Source organism: Equus asinus, chromosome 9, assembly GCF_041296235.1.
Source record: "Equus asinus isolate D_3611 breed Donkey chromosome 9, EquAss-T2T_v2, whole genome shotgun sequence".
NCBI classification, from domain to species: Eukaryota; Metazoa; Chordata; class Mammalia; order Perissodactyla; family Equidae; genus Equus; species Equus asinus.
Window position 1 is genome coordinate 49,388,952 of NC_091798.1, and position 23,525 is coordinate 49,412,476.

General features: G+C 36.8%; 1 protein-coding gene across 1 annotated transcript in view; it reads left to right on the forward strand.

Moving 5' to 3' along the window:
- Positions 1-23,525, forward strand: part of FBN2 (fibrillin 2) — a 235,461-nt gene that overhangs the window by 47,155 nt on the left and 164,781 nt on the right. The window contains exon 6 of the mRNA XM_014859514.3: positions 21,421-21,618. Within this exon, the coding sequence (XP_014715000.2) occupies positions 21,421-21,618 (198 nt within the window). The remainder of the gene's footprint in view (positions 1-21,420; positions 21,619-23,525) is intronic.

The window sequence follows — 23,525 nt, forward strand, 5'->3', positions numbered from 1 at the left end:
TGATATGTAATTGGTCAGTTTCTTTTTTAATCCTTGATCTGGGTATGGCTCTAATCTCAAATTGTCAATGTAATAAAATTACTTTTTTATAAGATTTATTTTTTTTCTGATTATAAAAATAATGCATGCTTATTGTACAATGCTTGGAAAATGCTGACCATTAACAGAAAATCATTAAAGTTATGTCTAAATAATTGTATGATAAATAGTTATCTTTTAATGAGCATCTACTATGTGGTAAGCTCTTTCCATGAATTATTTCACTAAATTAGTGTCAGGAAGCTAGTAAATGATGGCACTGAGATTTGAACCCAAGTATGTCTGATCCAAAGCCTACTCTTTCTGCTATACTGCTGTTCTATACTGTATTGTTCCCTGGTCATGCATTATAACTACTACACACACACAGACACACACACACACACACTTATTTTTTTTTTATGCTGCTGTATTGCTTTGGACATAGAACCTAACCTCTGAAAACCTCTGTTTCCTCATGTGTCGATTGAGTATTAGACCTACCTCACTATAAGGAGTAAATAATCATTGACAAAGTAGTTAGAACAGTGCCTGATGCACATAAGTACTTTAAATAATTATTTGCTAGTATTTTTATTATTTTAAAGAATCACAATTCTTTTCCTTTTAAAAATGATTTTATTTGTTCTTTTTTCACTCACAATTACGTGGTATAGATACAAACACACTTAGTCGAAAGCCAGCGTTTTCAACTTCATTATGGTACAGAAGATGTGCTTCCTGAGTGCATTAAACATTTCTGAAGTAGCATAGAAGGAAAAAAATTGTTTTAAATGAAATGATATGAGAATAAGAAATGAAAAGCATGTAAAAGAGAAAAACACGTCCAAGTCAGAGGAAAATATAGCTAAATAATTCCTTTAAGCACAAATATTCCAAATAAAATTTTATTGGGTGTTTTGTGGGCTATCTTGGTCAAATACTTCTTAATGAGTAGGGATCCAAGCTAAATTGTCACAGGTGTAATTGACATTATTGACTCTGATCTAGCAGGATTGTACAGACATATTCATTTTTAACATATTTAGTCTAAATTTGCTTCCTAGCCCTGGCATTTTGCCTTGTCTGAAGGTAGATCTTGAAGTGTTATTGAGCTGAGCTGAGACCTCCAGGCATGCTAAACTCTACCACAAAATATAAGATAGATTGCGGCTCACCAACAATGCGTGGTTGATATATGGTCATTGGCAAAACTAGGGCAGCTGACAAAGACTGTTAGTACAGCAACCCGACCGTTTTTACCTTACACCCCGGCAGTTAACAAGAAGATTTAGGACTTCAGTGCATGCCAGCCTAAAATTCATTTTTGTAATAGATTCTTGAGTCTGGGTTTATTGAAGCATGAACTCCTAAGGCTTTATCCTGGCAACAAAAGATATGTGGAAAATGAAGTAGTCGTAAATATGGCTGAAACATTTATTAAATTGCTAGCAGGAGGGTAAGGACTCTAGCTTAGTATATGTGTTCTTTACAACTTAATAAAATGTCATTTTTATAACTTGTATGACTTTTTATATATTGGGTAAATTTAAGTCTACACTCTGCTCACATGAACTGCATCTGAGTTTACCTGAAATGATTTTTTCTAATAAATCAAGAAATTCTCTGTAATTAATGTGTCTAAATTGAAGTAGTTGTGTCGTAAGTGTAAAATACATAGTTTGTATGTCCTATGGGTGTTCAGATTTAGAACTTTTATATGTGTTGTGAGAAGTTTTTCTGCAGTTTAATGTTGTTGTCATTGAAATCACTTCCTCAAGCATGTTGACTAGGTGTCAAAATTTATAAAGTATCTAACATATTATTTTAAGTTAAATAAAGTGAAACATTCATTCATTTAGCAAATATTTACTGCAAAGATCTCATCTGCTGGTCACTGTGCTAGGTACTAGGGAAACCAAGAACCAAGACATTTGAAATCCCTTTTGTGTGATGCTTACAGTCTGTTTGGAAAAATTTAAAACAAAGAAATGATACGTTTAAAAGATATGTCTTGTGATAAATGCTCTGAAGGAAACAAAGAGGTTTCTGAGGTAATGGATTAAGGAGATTTCAAATGATTGTGTGAGAAATTCCACTGTGAAAAAATGCCGTTTAATCTGTGACCTTGTATTAGTCAAGATGGTCTAGGTTATGCTGCTGTAACAACCAACCATAAAATCCCTGTGGTTTGTTTACTTAACAAACAAAGGTTAATGTCTGTTCACTCCACATAACCAAGTGTCCACTGTGAGTTGTCAGGGGGTCTTTGTTCATCATAGTTACTCAGGGATTCAGAGTGAAGGAGACTTCATGTCAACACAGGGCTCTGTCGTCACCAAAGCAAGGAAGGATATGGTGACTTGTACACCAGCCCCGAGAGGCTTGGCCTGGAAGTGACGTCTGTTCTTGTACGATTGGCCACAAAAAGTCACATAATGTGGCTATATCTAATTTTAAAGAGGTCAAGCATGTACAGTTTTCCATGCATCTGAAAAGAGAGGAAAAACGGATATTGATGAGCAGCACTAATGACTTGCACAGGCCTGAAAGATGGGAGGGAGCTAGCTATTTTAAGAGGTGGAGGAATAAAGTTCTTGCTAAAGGAGTTTGCATAGGAAAAAAGCCCTGAAATAGGAAAGAGGTGAGTATGTTTTGAAGACGGAAAAGAACACTGGAACTGGAGTGTTGTGAATAATTTTTTATACAATTAAATATTGGTTAGGAGAGTCATTATTTTGAATAATTTTCTGTCTGTCTTTCACTAAAAATATTAATGTGGTAATAGTGAACAACATGCTGGAAATATTTTTCCTAATTATTTATCACTTACTTTAATTTTTCACCGGTTCTCAGTGGGGCTACCTTCAGATTGTGAAAGTTTTTTGTATGTACTCCGTTTATGGTAGGTGTGCAGTTTTGTGGAATAAGGAGTCATGATATACTAATTTTTTTAGAGGATTTTCATGTAATGTTAAGGCTTCTGGGTTTATGAGAACAACTGTGTTTTGTTTCTTCTGTGATTTGGCTTGTCTCTGATGCCCTTAGAAGAGAAAGAAGTCTAAGGATTAAAATTGTTGGGTAAAAGAATATAGGGTAGATAACATAACATTCTAACCCTAAAGTTATTTTTATACATGAGCATTAGTGAGATATATCTGATCTCTTGCAGTTAAATAAACTCTGAGAAATGCCTCTTAATAAATTCTGTACTTAAATGATAAGTTTGGCTTAGTCCTGGAAAACAGGACAGAATTTCCCCTGATCACTCAGTTGTTTGGGAATGCTCTGTTCTTAATTGAGCTTTTTAAGTATAATACGTTGGATAATTTTAAAAGTCTGGAATATAACAAAGGACATTTCAAGAAATCTTTCATGTGCGTACTGCCCCATGGAAAGAAAACTAACTTTTAAAAAATTGCTTCAGATCACTTCTTCCTTGTTCTTTTTTAAAAGAAATAAAACTTTACAGATAAAACTGGAATCCACTATGTTCTTTTCACTCCCCCTTCCCTTCCTTTTCTACAGGTAACCACTGTCATGAACTTGTAATGTATTTAGTCCATGCTTTCTATACATTTACTATATTCAGTGTTTCCATAAACAATATATGCCATTGTTTTATACTTTTAATGAACATAAATGCTATCAATCTCCATGTAGACTCCAACTTATTTTCATTCAGCGTTGTTTTTGAGATCTTCCCATGTTAATACATATAGAAGTAGTGTGTTCATTTTAACTACTGTGCAGTATTCCATTGCATAAATGTAAAGCAATTTACTTATCCATTCTTTTACTGATAGACGTTTAGGTTCTTTCTTGTTTTCCCAATAAAAAAGTGCTATGATGAACTTTAAAAAAAATGTTTCCCTGTGCATATATGCGAGAGTTTCTCTTGACTAAACAAGATTGTACGTATGTGTCTTCAACTTACTAGGTATTGTTAGATTGCTTTCCAAAATAGTTCACTTGACCACGAATACGGTCCTCTCTTAATTAGTACAATCTTATCCAATATTATCCGACACTTGGTGGTGTTGGCCTGAGAAGTTGGGGTGCATGAACTGGCACTTACTAGTTCATTGACCTTGGGATATTACCTAACCTCTCTCTATGCCTCACTTTCCTCATCTGTAAAATGAGGGTAATAATAGTCATGCCTTATAAAGTTTTCATGAGGACTAACTGATGTAAAATATGTAAGGTACTTAGAACAGTGCTTGCCACATTTTTTGGACTGTGTGACGTGTATCCAATGATACCTCATTGTTTCAATTTTGTTTCTTTGATGACGAGTTTGCACATCTTTTCATATATGTATCAACCATGTGTATTCTCTTCTGTGAATTGTTTATTAATATATTTTTCTATTTTTTCCAGAGATATTTGTCTTTACTTGTTGATTTGTATGCACTCTTTATATATTCTAGACATTAATTCTGTTGATGGCATTTGTATGTATATATGTATGTATATAAACACACATGCCATAAAAAGAATTAATGTTTATATGTGTGTGAGTATACATGTATATTTATAGATTTTTTTTGGTTCAGCTGTCTGCTCTTACACTGTGGTTTGCCTTTTTAGTTTTGGTTATGGTGATTGTTCTTATCTAGAAGATTTTAGTTTTAACTAATTTCCTTTTTTTCCTAATCTCTTATTTCTGCTTAAAAATATCTAATTTCTAGGTATGTAAAAGTATTAAATATTCTTTGCTTAATGCTTAAGTAATAATAACCTAAAAGGAACTAGAATAACACTGAGAGAGAGAGAGAGAGAGAGAATGTGAACAAGAATGAATGTACTCAAGTATGGAAAACACTGTAATCCTATGAAAATTTAAGAAAAAAAATCAGACTTCTACATTAACAATTAGTTTTTCTCCCATTCCTACGCCTTGCCCATTCCATACGCAGCTCGGTTTCTGGGAGTATGTTAGACAGCCCAATCCCTCACAGACTTCCATCACACATGTGGTGGAAAATGTTGCCTCATAGCAGTCAAGTCACACATGATAGAAGCATTGAAATGCTGTTAAGTGGCCTCTACTGGCAACCAGATTCGTCTACTCTTTAAAGAGGATTATGTTGTTGAAGAGAATTACTATATACTTTTAAATTTTTTCCAAATATTATTAGTTAAAATGAAATGTTTTAAGAACCATCAATTCATACAAAATATTAAAATCCCCTGATATTTTTCCCCTCCAGGCAGCTCATTTTTCAATGCTTGGAATACTTTTATGGATTCAGAGTCATTATATTTTATGTATCCCATGAACTTACCTGTCTTGTGTTGTTCACTAAGATTTTAATGTAGAATTAGTGAAAATTCAGAACTTGGAAATGGAGAGACGTTAAGCTTTCCTGAGTCAGCTGCCCCAAATGTAACAGATTGCTTTGGGCCTGTCAGCCTCTTCCAAGATAAGTTAAAGAGTCAGCCAGTCCCAGGTAGTTTTCCAAAAGGCTGGATCTCATTTTCAGCTAGTATGTGTTCTCTCCATAGCTTGTTGGATGTCACCTTTCATAAAGTCCTTTTTATTCGGGTCAACCCTGAATTGGTGCAGCCCGTCTAATTTCTTGTTCATATCTTGTAGAAACCTCATGGTTGGTCTGACATCTTGGCAAGTTAGTATGAATTAGACAACAACAGGTTTTCACATTATAGTGATTACAAAGAATCTTTACTAAAATAAGTTTGTGTACCTTTGTAAGGATTAAGCCTCATTGAAACATCTTAGTTATTAATTTTGCAGGTGACATGAAAAGATTAAAAACTGGGATGCTAGTGCATAATATTATTAATATATCAGTGTTTTAAAATTCTAACCAAAACTCAAACATGCATGCAAAGAATGATAGCTGCATGTGAACCTTACTCCCTACCTACCAGAGTACAAACAGAAAAACTTATGTGGAGCCCTTAAATTTTAGCTAGCGTTTTAAACTTAATTTCAGATTTCCATTGTGAATAGGGTATCACCTGAGTCAGTTAGAGGTCTTGGTTGCAAAAGACAGAAACTGAATCTGGCTCATTGAATTAAAAATAACAACAAAAGGAATGCAAGGGAAAGGCATTGGGTAGATACAGACTTTGCAGGCAGTCTGAGGAAGCAAGCTTGGAGGATAGGTAAAGGCCAGGAGAAGCTTGGCTGCTTAGTCCCCAGTTAGTCCTTTGCTGCCTCCGCAGTCCTCTTGCTAGTGGGAGAAATTTCTAAATATGTGTCATTGCGTCAATTTCTCCCACTAAGACTCATACAGTGGAGATTTCTCCTAAATGGGAAATAGGTTTGGATGTAGGACAGGGCAAATATACTCACATTGTCTCTCCATAGCTCAAAACATATTTTGACCATGGCTTTCAATGAACGCTATAAATCCATTTTTGCTGGAAGTCCAGCTTTAGAAGGAAACAATATTGAACACAATGTTATAGTGGTCCTGTGGATCTCAGCTATTCAAACTTACAGGGAATTAAAAAAGCCTTTTTGATAAACAGTTTAATTTTCCCTCAAAATGTATGATTAAGGAAAGCTCATGCAATTTGTTATTTCTTGTCTATATGTTAAGATAAACATTCTTTAGTTACCTAGGAATTGGAACAACTTGCTTACTGAGTAAAAATATGATAGGCACAAACTTTATACTATAAACCCAAAATGATAATATGAGATGTGTGAGTATATTTATGGAAACTTGAGGAAGATCTTTTTTCCAGTAGAAAATTTTGTATGATTTCCTGTACTAATTAGGGGCAGAAGATATAAGTAGATAATATAAAATAATAAGAATCATAATCTAATTTTTGAAGGCAATTGGAGACACTCAACCTAGCAAACATCTGCTTGGAAATTTTAAAATTTACTTAAGTATCAGGATGCTTTTTAAATCTGGAATGTTAGCAAAGTTTGGAAACATGTGGACGATTAACTGGAGTTTCCTTTGATGTTCATTGTTAGGCCGTCCGAGCCTCTCCCATAAGCTGAGACACTGACAGTCTCGTTGTATTCTGTTCCATAATTCTTCCAAACCGAGGGTCTGCTCTCAGTGGCACAAGGCTTAGTCTCCTGGCGAAGAGATAGAGGCTGCAGATAGAAATAGATAATCTGAAAACCAGATAGTGTCGTGGCTAATTACAAATTGATGACGGTACTTTTGTTGCCGGCCCAGGGCGGTACTGCTGGAATAAAGGCTGAGAGTCATGAATCAAAAGGGGTGCTCTCTTTTACAGACCACATAAATGGATAAATGTCTTGCTTTTATATTTGTCCGTTGTGCTTTCTGGCGAGGTAAAAAGGGAGATTTTTCTTCACTGAGTAAAAATTATGTGGGTCTGGTATTTCTCTTTGCAAAATAATTTATTTCTGGCTGCACAGTATTAATTTTCAGGCTGTGAAACCTGGCTTTGATTCCAAACAGATCTTTGAGGGAGCTTGAAAATAGAGAAAATAACTCCATAAGGAAGTGTATTATTTCTTGGAAGGATCCTGCTATCCATTTAAGTGGTTTCTTCCAGCTTTCACGTCCAAGAAAATTGTATTCATATATAATTATGAGGAACAAAGCCACAGTGAGGTTTGTGTAGGGTTTTCTGCCTTCCTCATCCTTCCCCTTGCAGTATCACTGTAGTGCCGTAATGAGATAAATCATAGGAAAGTGTGTTGTAAAACTAGAGAATGCTCTAAATTATTAGTAGCCAAAAGAGCCACGATAGGAAGAACAACTACCAGGTGCTGAGCATTTATTAAAAGCCAGGCACTGTGCTAAGCACTTGAAATTTTTCTCTCATAACATGTGTACATCCACATCATAAGCTATAAGTAAAGCTCTCTTGTTGTATTCATTTTACAAATAAGGAAACTGAGTTATCCCTTACTCAAGACTATGGGCAAGAAATTTGTGAAGCTGAGCTCTGCTTGTGAATCCAGAACTGTCTGCCTGCAGTCCTGTGCTCTTAACCACTATGCTGAGTGCTTCTATGTGTGTATAATGCTAGAGCCACAAAATATGACTGTTTACCTATGGAGGTTTCCAGATAGAGGATAAACTGCTTGAAAATCTCAGTATCATGTAACGTAAAAACGTAAACATAGATACCTCACTTCGTTATCATTAGTAGCTTTACGCAGAAATCTGAGAAAGCGAGTTGTGTGAATCTTTTATCACATCATTTTTTCCTGCTTCAGAAACTCACTATCTTAGTGATTATGGGCAAGTTACCTAACTTACTGTGCCTCACTTTCCTCATCTCTAAAATGGGCATTATAGTAGTACCTCTGCCATGGTGTTGTTTAGAAGACCAGAAAAATGAAAATATGTAATGTGTTTACTGTAGTGATATAATATTTATCTCTATCTCTATACGTGTCACTGTTTCCTCTGCCTTGTATTGCTGCCAAAGTCCTACACGGGAATATGGGACCATGTGCTTTCCATCACCGATTATGGGACATCAGATTTTAGGCCCTAGAAAAATAGATGTGACCATTGGAATAAGGAAGAATAATGCAAGGAAACAGAAAAACCTCTGAACTATGATCACTTATAAATATTTTCAATACCGTGAGCATTGTAGACAATAGTTTGGCAATTGCTGGGAAAGTGTGAGTGCTATAATCATGTCACAAGTTTCTAAAGTTCTCTGTGATATTTATGGTAGTAGTGATGTCATCTGGAGGAAAGCCACTTACACGAAAGATATTTTATTAAATCTACTTCAGGCAGCCATGTTTGAGGATAGGACAAGGGACTCATCTGCTGATAAAGTTGGATAAGTGTTTGCCAGAGCGTTTCATCCCACACTAGTCTCGAGGAATGCTATTGAATAAAAATCTTTTATGAACAAATAAATTTTGAACATTGCCTACCATGGCCTCCTCTTGTTAGTTAATAATGCACATAAGGACGTTAGTGCTCCTGAGGGTTGTGTAGTTTCACACACACGCACACACACACACACACAAATTCTGTCTTTGTTCAACTTGACTATATTTGGCCGCTGAATCCTGTTCTAACATAATACTCCCAAGATTCTGTGGAATTGGTGTTCCATTGACCACATTTTGGAAAATACTGAGTTAGACCATATTCCTGGATTCCAACTCTGCAAGTGGATTTTGTCATGAAAAGTCCGTCACATTCCAGATTCTATCAGTTGTAAGCCTCAAATTACCATTTTATGTTGTATATTGCAAGAGAATGAATCAAGAGGCCTAAGCTATTACATCAAATCCTTTTGACATGGGGCCAGTTGCTGAAGTTTTCGGGACATTATTTCCTCATCTCTTAATCGTGTGATCAGAAAAATTATCTCTAAGGGTCTTCCATCTCTAAAATTTGTTATTGAAAGTAATTAAAATTTAAATAATACTTTACAGTGCTCAAAATACTTTTGTATGCTTCATCTAGAATGGCCTGGATACCTTTTGGGAAGCTGGCAACCAGCACCTACCTAATTATTTTGGAAATTCCATGAGCAATAATATTTGCCTTCTGTAGGTGGTTTGTCTGGCTTCTTTGACCCTTGTTCAGCATTGTCTGTAGTCCCAGCACTGGAGCCTCTCCCAGCGTGGAAGTGGCACTTGTTTGTAGTCCACCTACTCAGAGAACAGACGCTAAGCTGCTGATATGACTTGAAGTCGGATGGGCCTTAATGCTGTAGAGTGCCTGCTGAGCATTTCCATAGCTGAGAAGTACTGCACACTGAGAGTAGTGGAAAGCCTCAAGCCAGGCGCACATGAGCCAGCTGAGACGTGGTGGCTCTCTTTGGAGGCGTATCAAAGCAGCCAGTGAAGCATTTAATAAGCCAGGCTTCATTTATTAGCTGAATAAAGGGCTTACAGCCTTAAAACCAGGAAAAGAATAAATGTATACAGAAAAGGGCATTTAGTGCAGAGCAGGAACCACAGATCAAACACAGGAACCACCCCCGCCTCCCCCCCTCGAGGATCAGTGGTGCTGGGAGGCAGCAGATTGTGGTGGTTAAGAACATGGGGTTTGGTGTCAGATACATTTGTCATTCAAATTCTGGCTCTGTTATGCACCATCTGTGACTTTGGGCAATTTTATTTAACCTGTCTAAGCCTACTATCATTATCTCTAAATAAAAGCTGTTCGTGCCAACCAAATAAGGTTATTGTACAGATAACTTTAAATCATGGGTAGAATGCACTGCACAAACTTCACGGTGGGCACTAAAAAGGGATAGGAATGATTTATAGTTTCAAACATAACCTCTTAAAGATCTTTTGCCTCAACACCAAATGCTGTCGCATTCTGCATTTCCCCGTGGTGTTGGGAGACAGCTACTCCAATGTGCATTACTAGAACATTCTGAGATGATGGAAATGTTTGTGCTGCCAGTATGGTAGCCACTAACCACATGTGGCTCTTGAGCACTTGACATGTGGCTAGTGTGACTGAGGAACTGAATGTTTATTTAATTTAATTTAATTTTAAAGTTTAAATTCAGAAAGCCACATGCGGCTAGTGGCTACTGTTTTGGACTGCACAGCTATAGATTATAACAAACCACATTGGTGTGACATTTTATAACTGCTAAAATTTTTTTCTCTAAAATACTCAATTTTATGTCACAGACAGATTCTACAGTTTAAAAAGTTGGTTGTGGGGCCAGCCCGGTGTGGCACAGAGGTTAAGTTCGCACATTCCGCTTTGGCGACCCAGGGTTCTCCGGTTCAGATTCTGGGTGCAGATCTACGCACCCACCGCTTGGCGAGCCATGCTGTGGCAGGCCTCCCACATATAAAATAGAGGAAGATGGCATGGGTGTTACCTCAGGGCCAGTCTTCCTCAGCAAAAAGAGGAGGATTGGCAGCAGATGTCGGCTCAGGGCTAATCTTCCTCAAAAAGAAAAAAAAAAAAATTGGTTGTGATCCCTTTAAAAAAAGAACGCAAGGTGTTCTTTTCTGGTGAATGTCATCAGCCACCTTACTTAAAATCCTTCCGTGCAAGGAGCTTTGGAAAGTTTCAGACTTTCACATTGTGGAAGTGAAAATATTCAGTAGATACCTCAGGCATCTGTTGCCTCTCACTGAAATAATGGTGTGCTTATGACCACGCATTTGATCACCTTAATAAATGTGCCATGAAGGTGAAAGAATAGCACATCCTCTGTTTGTATGGTACAAAATTGTAAATCCATCTAATAAGGCAAGCTTTTTGATTATGTTCTTATTTATTTTTTGCCTACTTGATCTGTCAAATTTCAAAAGATCTCTTCTATAACTTTCAGCTCTCTTTATATTTCTAGAAGTTTTTGCTCTTGGTATTTTTAGTGTATAAATCTTATGTCCTCTTAATGAATTTTACCTTAATAATATCCTGTTTTGATTCAGTTAATGCTTTTTGTCCTTGAATTCCACTCTGTCTGATATTGATTATTGCTGCTGCTGCTTTCTGTCATTTATATTTTCCCTTGTCCTTCTATTTTTCGCTCTTTTGTCATTTCATTTTGATGATTTTCTTATAGACAGAACAGCTGAATTTTGTTATTTTAATCATATCTGGATGGTTTATTTGGATGATTAAAAACTAAGCATATTCATATTTATTGTAATTTCAATGTATCTGGTTTATTCTCACCATTTTACTTTATGTATGTAAGTCATTATATTTTGTGGGTTTTTTTCTCTTTTCACCTTTATTAGGATTTTTGGCTTAATCCGTTATATTTCACTCTTTTACTTCCACTGCCCTTCTTCCTTAGTTAAGAAATTCTATTATATTCTTCTTTAAACTAGTGATTACCTTCTTATCATTCATCATTACATTGAAACTTGTATTCCTCTCTTACAACTTTTGCGTAGTATCGAAATGAAGTAATACCTATTTCTCTTACTTCAAGACGTTTTACTTGTGAACACCTCCTAGTCCCGAGTTGAGCTCTTAGGAATAATTTATTTCCAAGTTCTCATTATGGCAAATACCTCCCTCACTCCCCAATTCCTGACAGTATTTCAGGCTATTATTAAATTTTATCTTATCATATGGCTCTTTTGTTTCAAGAGTCCTTTCTCACAAATTATAAATTAATAACCTGTAAATCTTTCACTGTATTTTATCTCTCCATACTACAAATGGTGAAACTAATGCCAGGCTATTTCATCTTTTTTGTAGGTGGCCTGTTTTTTCTCTCTGGAAATGGAGAGAGACTTTTCTTTTGTCTTAGTCTTAGCATTCAGAGATTTCAGAGATATCATGAGGCTGTTTTTTGGGGTATATCTTTTTTTCATTATTCTTGTGTAGGACACCATAAGTCATTTTCACCAGAAAATATAAAGCTACTTTTTATTTAAGCTTAGGAATTTTTCCTATTGTTTCTCTATTCTCTATTTTTTTCAAATCTTATTTTGGAATTCATATTATTCACATTCTGGTCTCTAGTCTCTGTCCTGTAAGTCTTATCTTTTACTTGTGATATTAATTTCTTAGAAATTGGATTATAAGCTGTTTCTTCCATCTGATCTTCTAGACAATGAATTTAACTTCAAGCAGTGACCATTCATTTTTATATTCTTCTGTTGAGTCTGAATATTGAAAGGGCTTACTTTCCTGAACCAAAGAAAGACTTTAGTCTTTTAATTTGTATTTGTCTATTCCTGAAGCAGATTCCCTCAGTGCCAATACCAGTCCAGCGATGTGGAGTTCTCCAGCAATTACAAATGTGCAGACCATCTAAGATGCGGTCATTTTTATTTTGCTGAGCTGGTATCACAGTACTACAACCCTTTTGTTGAGCTATCGCAAGGTGATCTCTTTGCTCTTGAGCCTCTCCTGCTTCTTATGCATAAGGAACAGGTATAAGACTCCAATCAGAGAGCCGGGAATTAGTCGCTTCACCAGTGTAGACCGCCACCCATGCTAGATCACCAGTGCCAGCAGGATCTGTTGATCACCTGATGTTCTTCATGCAGCCAGTCACAGAGGCAGGGCCTCCCCCTTTGCAAGTCAAATCGATCCATTGATGGATGCTACCTCTGTCCTCGTAGAAGGCCATATGATCTATGGTCTTCCTTGCTCTTTAGCATTTCCCTAAAACTCTCAAATAATTAAAACCCCAATAATGAATTACATGGCACTTGCTGTCTCTTTAGAAGAAATCCCAGCCCCTCTAGCTAGATATTATACTGAAAGCTGTATGTCAGGACAGATTCATAGAGAGGGGCTTTTTTTGATCATGTAGTACATAATGCTTCCTGGGAAGAGTGTGACTTAGTAGGTTTGGTTGACTCAGTAACATGTATATGGCTGCTTATATGGCTCAGGAGGAGTTGATTTAAGCAGAAATTTCAATAAGAAGGCAATACATTGAATCTATATTATTAGAGATTGCTCTGTCAGCAAATTGTGCCTCACATTTTATTCACTGCCACTGTAATCCAGGCTTGTGACCTCATTGTGTTTGGATCAAGGGATATATAAGATCTGTTCAAGCATAGGTTTCCACTGATTTTATTTCTGACTTTATTGATGATGGCTAAACGTTTTGTGAATACGTATTACTTTTCCCTGTAATTACTCATGCCTACTTAATTATACTGTTGGTTTTTGTGAGATACCATAAAATTAGATATTTTGTTGATTTGACTTGTGTATGATCCATCTTTTGTTAATCTTTATTAACCCCTTATTAATTCATGACAAAATATTTTTGTCTTTTAACTTCCTTCTTAAAAAACTTATCTTTTCAAAAGAAAAGATATCTTCTTCAAATATCCTTCTGCTTAGATAATCTTAATAGTTTTTAATCTTCAGCATTTTTTGTTGTCCTTAAAGTAAGTTAATTGGTTGTGTTCTTGGGAGAGTGCACGTTAAGTTCATAGGCCATGAATTTTAGGACCACGTCTTTGATGGCCTTCATCCTTATGAAACGTGACATCAAAGATAGCAATTTTGTTTGCATCATTGGCCAACGCCTAATTATCTTTCCTGCTTCTTCATTCTTCAAGAGCCCTTTGATGTCAGCAGTAGCTTTTTGCTTTGAAAGACTGTAGAGAAAGGTGAAGGGGGTCCTTCTTTACTGAGTCCACGTTCCACTGAGATAGTGAATATGGTTTTAGGTTAGAAACAAACTGTAGTGCAACTGTGGTAATTAAAATAATTACTCATCTATTTGCAGAAGCAAAAGTCTTTAATGTTTCTCTAAGTGTTCAGGGAGAGAATTTCTCCCTCATTTAACATGGCTAGATGGAGACTTGTCTTTGGGAGAAACTAGAAGCAAAGCAAGACTGGGCTTCCAAGTTGGGAGTTAGGAGATTATACTTGGGGGTGACAGTATTCATTAAAATGGTAAATGTCTGTTAGAAGAAGGCAGAAGTTCAAAAGCTGAGAATGCAGGTGATCCGTGTCTCGGGTTTAATGAACACAGCCTGCATGGTGTAGCACCGTGGAGTGAGGTGAAGCGCCAAGTCCAATATCAGCTTCTTTGATTCTTCACAATTGACTTAATCTCTGACTTTTCATTTGTAAAAATGGTAAAAATACTTTTTTAGCACTCCATAATAAAAGGAGGTAGTTTATAGAAAGGCTTGCTATACAGTGCCTGCTACAGAGTTGATTTTCTTCCCTTGATTGTCAATCAATAGGGACGATGAGGGCCCGGCCCTGTGGCCTAGTGGTTAAGTTCGAGTGCTCCGCTGCAGGCGGCCCAGTGTTTCGTCGGTTCGAATCCTGGCCGCAGACATGGCACTGCTCACCGAGCCATGCTGAGGCGGCATCCCACATGCCACAACTAAAAGGACCCACAACTAAGAACATACAACTATGTACCGGGGGCTTTGGGGAGAAAAAGGAAAAAAATAAAATCTTTAAAAAAATGAAAAAAATAGGGACAATGAGTTGCGGTCATACTTTAACAACAGTGAGATACCATTTTTCACCCATTAAATGCAGAAAAATTAAACCATTTGCCTCTACACTATGGTGAAGAGGATGTGAGGTAACAGTACTACCTTTGAGAGTGTAAATTAGTGCCACCTATTTACAGAGTATCAGTTTGAATATTTTTCAAACTGGAAACTTGACCCAGCAATTCTAGTGCTAGGAATTTACCTTACAGAAAGCGAAAGTATGTAGTCAATAAATATGTTCAAGAATACCCATGCGGTATTGTGTGCACTTGGAATCAATTGTAAACGACAGAAATACCCATCACAAGGCAAGTGTCTGTGTTGCAGGGGGATGTTTCAGTGTCCTCAGTGATGATTCTGTATGTGAAAAAGATTGAAAGTTTATTTTGGTGTTAAAAATTCAGGTTTGTTTTATTTAAATATAATTTCAACACCCTTGTTACTCCTTGAGCTTCAGAAAAAAATTTTTTTTAAATTGTGGTGAAATACACATAACATAAAATTTACCATCTTAACCATTTTTAAGTGTACAGTCCTGGGGCATTAAGTACATTCACATTGTTGCAGTACCATCACCACCATCCGTCCACAGAACTCTTTTCATCTTGCCAAACTGAAAAATCTATACCCATTAAACACTAACCCCATAGTCCCCTCTCCCCACAGGCCCTGACAACCACCATTCTACTTTCTGTGTCAATGAATTTGACTACTCTAGGTACCTCGTATAAGTGGAATCGTAGAATATTTTTTCCTTTTGTAACTGGTTTATTTCACTTAGAATAATGTCCTCAAGGTTTATCTATTTTGTGGCATGTGTCAGAATTTCCTTCCTTTTTAAGACTGAGTAATATTCCATTGTGTGTATTTTGTTCATTCATTCATCCATTGTTAGACACTTGGGTTGCGTCCACCTCTTGGCTGTTGTGAATAACACTCGTATGAACATGGATGAACAAATATTTCTCAAGTTCCTGCTTTCAATTCTGGAGGGTATATCCCTTGAGCTTTTAAATTCAACTTATGAATATCACTAATCTATTAATAAATCTAGCAGATTTTAGTAGTTGCTTTAAGAGGCCTTTAAATAGTATTTGGTTCCATTTTCCTACTTAATGAAACACCTCCATACCTTTTAAATGGTTTTTATATATTAAATACGTCCAATATCTTTCTTAAGTAGTTCAGCTGAGCAAGTTAAAAACCTTTGCAAGTACTCAGATAACTCTTATAAAGGTAATTAAAAGCTAAATGTATAAATACCCAAACTTATAAATTTATAAAACTGAAGTTCACTTAAATGGTCCAATTCTGTATATAAGCATAGTCACATTTTAACTTAAAAATCACAAGTTTAAATAAATTATTTAATTATTTATTTTAAATTGTGGTTACAAGGCAATCTAATGGAATGGGCCAAATGCCGTTAAACATTACAGGTAAATAATTTTTGCACAGATTCCTTAAAGCAAAAATATTAATTTAATGGCTTTTATTCTCTTAGATATTTCTATACTTAATTTTAAAATTTGCTGAGGTTGACAGATGTGTTTCCATCAGGGAAGACAATTACCCTCACAGTTATTTGAGTTTATTGAACTCTAAATATTTAGACCCAGCTTGAAGTCTGGGTCTGTGACCTTCAGGCAAATTTTATTGAAACTAAGGAAACCACTGTATTGTCCCCTATAATTTTCGGGGTTGCTTTCTCTGCATGCTCCAGTTATATCTACATGATCAGAGATTTCAGCTGGTGCAGACTAGATTCTCAGTTATAACCACAATGAGATGCACTAAGCCTTAAGCAATTTATAATTGCTATGTCAAAAACTCCATTACTCAAAGGAGACCGTTACGAAGCCAGGATCGTTGGACTCAAGTTACACACATTCCACAATTCTTCATTATACTCACTCATGTCTGCAGCTCCCACACAAGGTGATCACCTGATTACAGGTTGCATTTCTTTGGTTCCTGAGAATGGAAATGCCTTCTTGTCTAACTCCAAAGATCATGGAACTTGATGGGACATCCCACATATTTTCATATACTTTCTAGGATCAGGCAGTTGTTTTTACACTAACGTGGGAATGGATGGAATTCTGGATGTCTTTTGTCATTGTTTGACATGCAGTTACAGTATAAAGGTCTCTAAGAGAGCCATCCCATTGCACAACTCCAGGGATGACGTTTACATTACGGTATATGTGGATAGCTTCCCTAAATTATGCAGTGTATAATCTATGCTGTATACTGTAACTGCATTCTGCTGACAGTTAAATAAATGATATTACAGCCACATGGGCAGCTCATGTATTGCTGTCACTGTGACTATTTTACCTTCTCATGTGCTCCCTCATGGAGACACCTAATTTATTGACCTTACTGCTTTCTCCCACTTCTTAATCTGTCAGCCCTCTCCTTTTCTCACTCCCCATTTCCTCCAGCATAGATTCCATGGTCTATAATTTTAAAATATGTGTAACAATACCCTAAACTCTCTTGCCGTTCTACATTTTTTTTCACATCTGACTGATGAAACCCCAGCCCTGGATGAACCCTAATCTGAGTGACCCTCTCAGCTGCTGAGAACACCTAGAAAAAGTCACAAAACAGGCAGATTGGTCCCACCATAAATTCATCTTATTCACCCACCATAGAGAGGCCCTGGGTGTTACCTGGAAATCTGCTGAGTTCTCAGGTCGGCTTCCTCTCCCAGTATCTGCAGTGCCATCTCAGTTAGCCTCAGCGATCTGACACCCCAGCCAACCTCTGCCAAAGACATTGTCCCACCTTCTGTTTCAGAAAGAAAATAGAAGATATGAGAGAGGACATTGTTCATTTTCCTTCTACTCTATAAATATGCCTTCATCTCTGTGCATCTTGCCCTTCTTCCCTCAGACTACAAGAGAAGTGCTTTTCTTCTCCTATCTGGGGATGACTCCCCCACACAAATTCTGGCATCACTCGCAGCCTGACTCCTCGGGGATCTTATACTAGAAATTATTCTTATTTCTGGTAATCATAAGTCCTCGCTTTCATTTGGATTATTCCCATTGGCTTTTAGAAATGCTTGCCTCTTCCACAATACAAAACAAAAAATGAGCAAAAGATAAATGACAACAACAAAAAACTCCCTCTCCCTCGACCTGAAATCGTCCACCAGACCTATTTCTGTATTTACTTTCAAGAAACCTGTCCAAAGGTTGTCTGGTTGTCCAAACGACAATAATGCTGAACTTTGGTTATCTAACCATGATTCGCATCTCCAGTTACATTAAGAGGGCTCACTGTGAATAAAAGTGAAATTATATGAAACAAGTTCAAATGCTATATTGCACTTAGATATTAGAAAATCCAAATAGCAGTATTTATGTTTCACAGGCTAATTTTTAACAACATTTTCTTGGTCATATAGTAATGAGGAAAATATCTGTTTCCAGCCCGCTGGCTCCAGCACACCGAGTGATAAGTAGTTCTCGCCTTCTGTATTTTTTTTTTTTAAGATTTTATTTTTTCCCTTTTTCTCCCCAAAGCCCCCTGGTACATAGTTGTATATTCTTCGTTGTGGGTCCTTCTAGTTGTGGCATGTGGGACGCTGCCTCAGCGTGGTTTAGATGAGTAGTGCCATGTCCGTGCCCTGGATTTGAACCAATGAAACACTGGGCTGCCTGCAGCGGAGCGCGTGAACTTAACCATTCAGCCCCAGGGCCAGCCCCTCTCCTTCTGTACTTTGCTAACACACTGCAAGTATGTCCTTGACTGTGAATGGCTAGCATGGTGTACAATAATATTTTACCCCCAGTGAAATCTTGATAAAGAGGATGCATGGCCAATAACATTCAAGTAAGCTCTCCTGGGACTCTTCAACCATAATTAAAATGCTAGGAAAATAGGGACAGAATGTTTTACTCTGATCAAGAAATCTAAATCCCTTTTCAGGATCTAATATTTGTTCCTATTTTGCATGTTAGTAATTCTTGAATAAGTAGGTGCCATTGGAAGTTTAAATTTTAAAGTAATCAGTTGCTAACCAGAAAGTAAAATGTAATCCTCTAAGAAAATAGATTCAGCACAATTTGTAAGGAGGGAAATCTGGGCAAAAAAATAAGGAATGGTAAACTCTGTTCCCAGAAAGGGGAGCCTGGGCTTGGCTTCGTTAGAGCCTTCAATGTGAAAGGTCATTTGCCAAGGACAAACAGCTGTTCTTGTCCCAGGTAGTCCTCTTCTCCAAAGACGCCAGACTAAGAGGATGTAATTTTAAGAAGCTGTTGTGTTTGAAGAAGGAACGAATTTCCTGACAGGTTGGTTTACTTAAGAATGGGATTATAAGAGAGGCTACAGAGGCTTCTCTCTGGGATCCGAAAAGTGTACAGAATGTGGACATAGGTATATATGCACAAATCTACCAAAAAATGTGTTTTATATTTTTTATGAAAAATAGACTTTTCCCCATTTGTTTAGAGCTTGATTTAATTTATTGTGAATCTAATAGCTATTTAAAATGACAAAATAATGTGTTGTCTAAAGGACAACAGAGTAGATTTAAAAAATTTATGACCTGGCAATTTGTGGTGTGGGAAGCATGTTTATTTACAAAGTTGACATATCTGCATGTATACTACAAAGATTGTCTTTTTCAAAAATGTGATTTGCAGCCAGCACATCTGTTGTTCTTATGTAAGGGATTAAAATGAGCTATTTTTGTTGAAGTTCAGCTGCAGAGTAACAGAATGTTAAATCAGCTTGCTAAAAGTTACCTATTTTAGATTTTGATTCTTTATGTCGAACTTCTAAAGTGTTGTTTTCCTATGAGAAAACTCCATTCTTCATTTAAAAAATAGAAGTTGTATGTGGTTTTAAGCTGTATTTTTGTCATCATATAGCATTTAGATGGGATCTAAATCTTTCTAGCTTAGCATTTGACTATTAAATTATGTCCTAGCTTGATTTTTCCCAGTAACAATTTTTCATAAAAATCTTACCAATATTATTGACTCTTCTTCCTTTGAATGTGAGATTGTTCTGTTGTAACAAAAATCTTAAATAAATGTGTTCTAGCTTTCCCCTTCAATTAGAATTATGTCATTCGTATTAGGGCTTATCAGGAAATCCTGACTATCATTTTACATTCCCAGAAGTTAGTGATCTGTATGCATACAGTCTCTGTGAAAGGGGGGAAAAAACCTTTTCACATATTTCTATTGTAATTTTATAACAGATATGAATCACTTAATTGGTCAGTCTTCAGGAAACTCACCTGAAGATTTTCTCTGATTTTCTGTGTCTCTCAAAACAGCACTGCTGCAAGAACAACACTCAAATTAAAATCTATTTAGTTAATGATTCAGTTCTGCTTGAAAGAATATATACTGATCATCCAAAAGGTTCATTGAAGTAAATTAGAGCAGGAAGAGGGATAGAGTAGAAATGCCTAGCTTTCAAGTTGCCTGTAGTCTAGATCAGTCTTTCTTAAACTTTAAGGTGCATATGGATTTTATGAATGTCTTGTTAACAGGCAGATTCTAGTTCAGTGAGTCTAGGGTGGGGCCTGAATCTGCATTTCTGACTAGCTCCCAAGTGAGGCGTATGTTGCTGGTCCATGGACCACACTTTGAGATGCAAGGGTCTAAATAGACTGTCCTTAATATTTGTAGAAGAGTCTGCCTATAGAACATATGTGACATACATTTGCTAACATTTTTATCATCATAACAGAGCTGGATAATGCTATAGTCATCTTCCAGAGCACAGAGGTCATATAATATTAACTTACCTGGAAAGAATCCATGACTATGGGCCTTATTAGTACTGTCTTCCCAGCTGAGCTACACATAGAACTAAACAGACTGACATGGAAACAGAAATAAAATTGTTAGAACTAAATGTTTACAGACAAACTAGACAGCCCAAATATATTTGTGATATGGAAGGATATATCTTTATTGGTTCTGCTTTGATTTTCTGAACTCTTGTCCACCTAGTCAGAGAAGAAAATCTTTGCTAGATAAGAGGAGTCATTAAAGTGGTGCCATCAGGGCGCAGGTGGGAAATATCCCTGAGTGGAGAGCAGTGGGAGGAGGGGTGGCCGGTGCTGTGTTGTCCTAGAGATGGCGCACTTCACTCCGCCACTGCCATGCAGCATGGCAGACCTAGCATGGCCAGAACTTCCAACTTTTCAAGGAAAACCAGAATATAAAATTTCATGTGAAATTTCCCAATTTAAAAATGTTGGCTATTAATTTAAATTCTTTTAAAAAATTGTGCGGGCCAAGAAAACACATCTGTGTCCCAGATACTGCTCTTGAGCCACCCATTTACAATGTCTAGTGTGGAATACATTGAAGCCTTGTAATGTACATCTCATGATTGAAAAACTATGAATTTTTAAAATGAAGCTCTCTGGCCTTTTGTCTTCAAACACTTTGGTCAGAAGAAATCGTCTCTGTTTTATGTATTTGGAGGTACTGGTCTAAGATTGGTGTATGATCATAAAACCTGTCTTTCTGTCTTCTTTCACATTCCAGATTACAGGACAGGCCCATGTTTCACTCAGGTCAACAACCAGATGTGCCAAGGGCAGCTGACAGGCATTGTCTGCACGAAGACTCTGTGCTGTGCCACCATTGGGCGGGCCTGGGGCCACCCCTGTGAGATGTGTCCCGCCCAGCCTCAGCCCTGCCGACGGGGCTTCATCCCCAACATCCGCACTGGAGCTTGCCAAGGTGAGTTAGCCATCTGTCTCTGTGCACAGAGTCACCCACATGATTCTGGGTCTCCTTTCACTGTACTTGGAGGATCCGCCACTGTGGATGATAACCATTAACCCAGTACGGTTTCCAAGCGGGGCCTTATTCTCAAGCCTGACTAGAGATGGCTTATCTTTTAGCCACCTAGTAAATAATCATTTTTCAACTCCTGACATAAATGGAGAAGGGAGAGATAATATGAAAAATTGGGGAAAATGAAAAAATACAGTTTAAAATACTTAATACAGTCAGAGGATAAACTATTCCATGTCTTCATCCAGATGACGCTGCATGCTCCATACCACAGGCCCTCAAACTATACACAGGTAAATAGCCAGGAAAAACATATTTTCTGTCTCTCATAATCTCATTCAAGATATGAGAACCTGAGCCTAGGTAACAGGGAGAAGAGAGGTGCCTGATGTTGTTATTGATAATATCTTCAAAGACAAAAGTGTGAACTCCATCCATAACTGCAGTATTTCTGCATTTTTAACCCAGTTGGTTACAATCTTGTCTCCAGGCGGTCTTCCCAACCACGTCCTGATATGTACTTTATATGTTGGGGCTAGTTTGGGGCCCTGAGGATGCTGCAACAGTAGACTCCAACCCAAGTAGCTGAAAATTGTTACATGTTTACTGGATAATTATTTTAATTAATTATCAGCCGTCACGACTCTTATCTGTTTTTGGCTATTTCTCTGATACCATCTGTATTCAACCCATTTTTAGAGCTGGGAAAAAGAGCTTGTAATGAGCTCTCAGATGACAGTAGGATCACAGGAAAATGGAAAATTACTTTTGTATTATTCACAAAAATGATACAACTCAAGATATGGAGAATCAAATTTGTTTGTTATAATTAAATCATACACCAACTTAGATCCGAAGTTATTCAGATTGTTAGTGACCAATGTCAGAGGCAGAGATTTATCTACCCAGCCCTTGGAAATGTTGTATTGCAGAAAGCCAGTCCAGTGTCCTAACACCCAAATGAGAATTATAGTTTGGGAGGCTGTACATGGCCTCAATTCATTGAATAATAAAATTTGAGTGCTCTGCCCTAATTTGGTAAATATATCAGAGCCTTCAAAGGCCTTCAAAGATTTTTGTTGGTTTTTTGCTTTTATAAAAGGTAATATTAAAAAATGGTCTATATCTAAACTCTTTTCAAATCATAGCTATAGGGATAGCCACAAGGTATGACTATATAACTCAACAGATTAGCAACTTTATATTTAATTGCATATAAAAGCCATGTCAGCTGTGGACTTAAAATGGTTTTTGAGTATTTTATCTCTTGGATTAACAGTTATCACAGGTCAGACCTAAATATGAAGATTGAGTTAAAAGTCATTTTGTTTTTAAAGATTTTATTTTTCATTTTTCTCCCAAAGCCCCCAGCACATAGTTGTGTATTTTTTTTTTTTTGGTTGTGGGTCCTTCTAGCTGTGGCATGTGGGATGCTGTCTCAGCATGGCTTGATGAACGGTGCCGTGTTCCAGCCCAGGATTCAAACTGGCGAAACCCTGGGCCGCCAAAGCGGAGCACACGAATTTAACCATTCGGCCACGGGGCCGGGCCCTAAATGTCATTTTTAATCTGTTGTTTACAATGGATAGTAAAATTCTGTGTCTTGGATATGAATACTATCTGATTATATAGAGTTCTGATAAAGCAACAACTTTGTCTATAGAAGATCTATTATACTATATACTATATAGTATTTATGTACTACATTGATTAGTATATAGATTACCATACAATTTACATAATATACTATTAAAGATAAAATACTCTATAGATTTACTAGATTAATACTGACTAGATTTACTAGAGAAATACTTTTTTCTTATTCTGCGGCACTTATCACCTTCTCACGT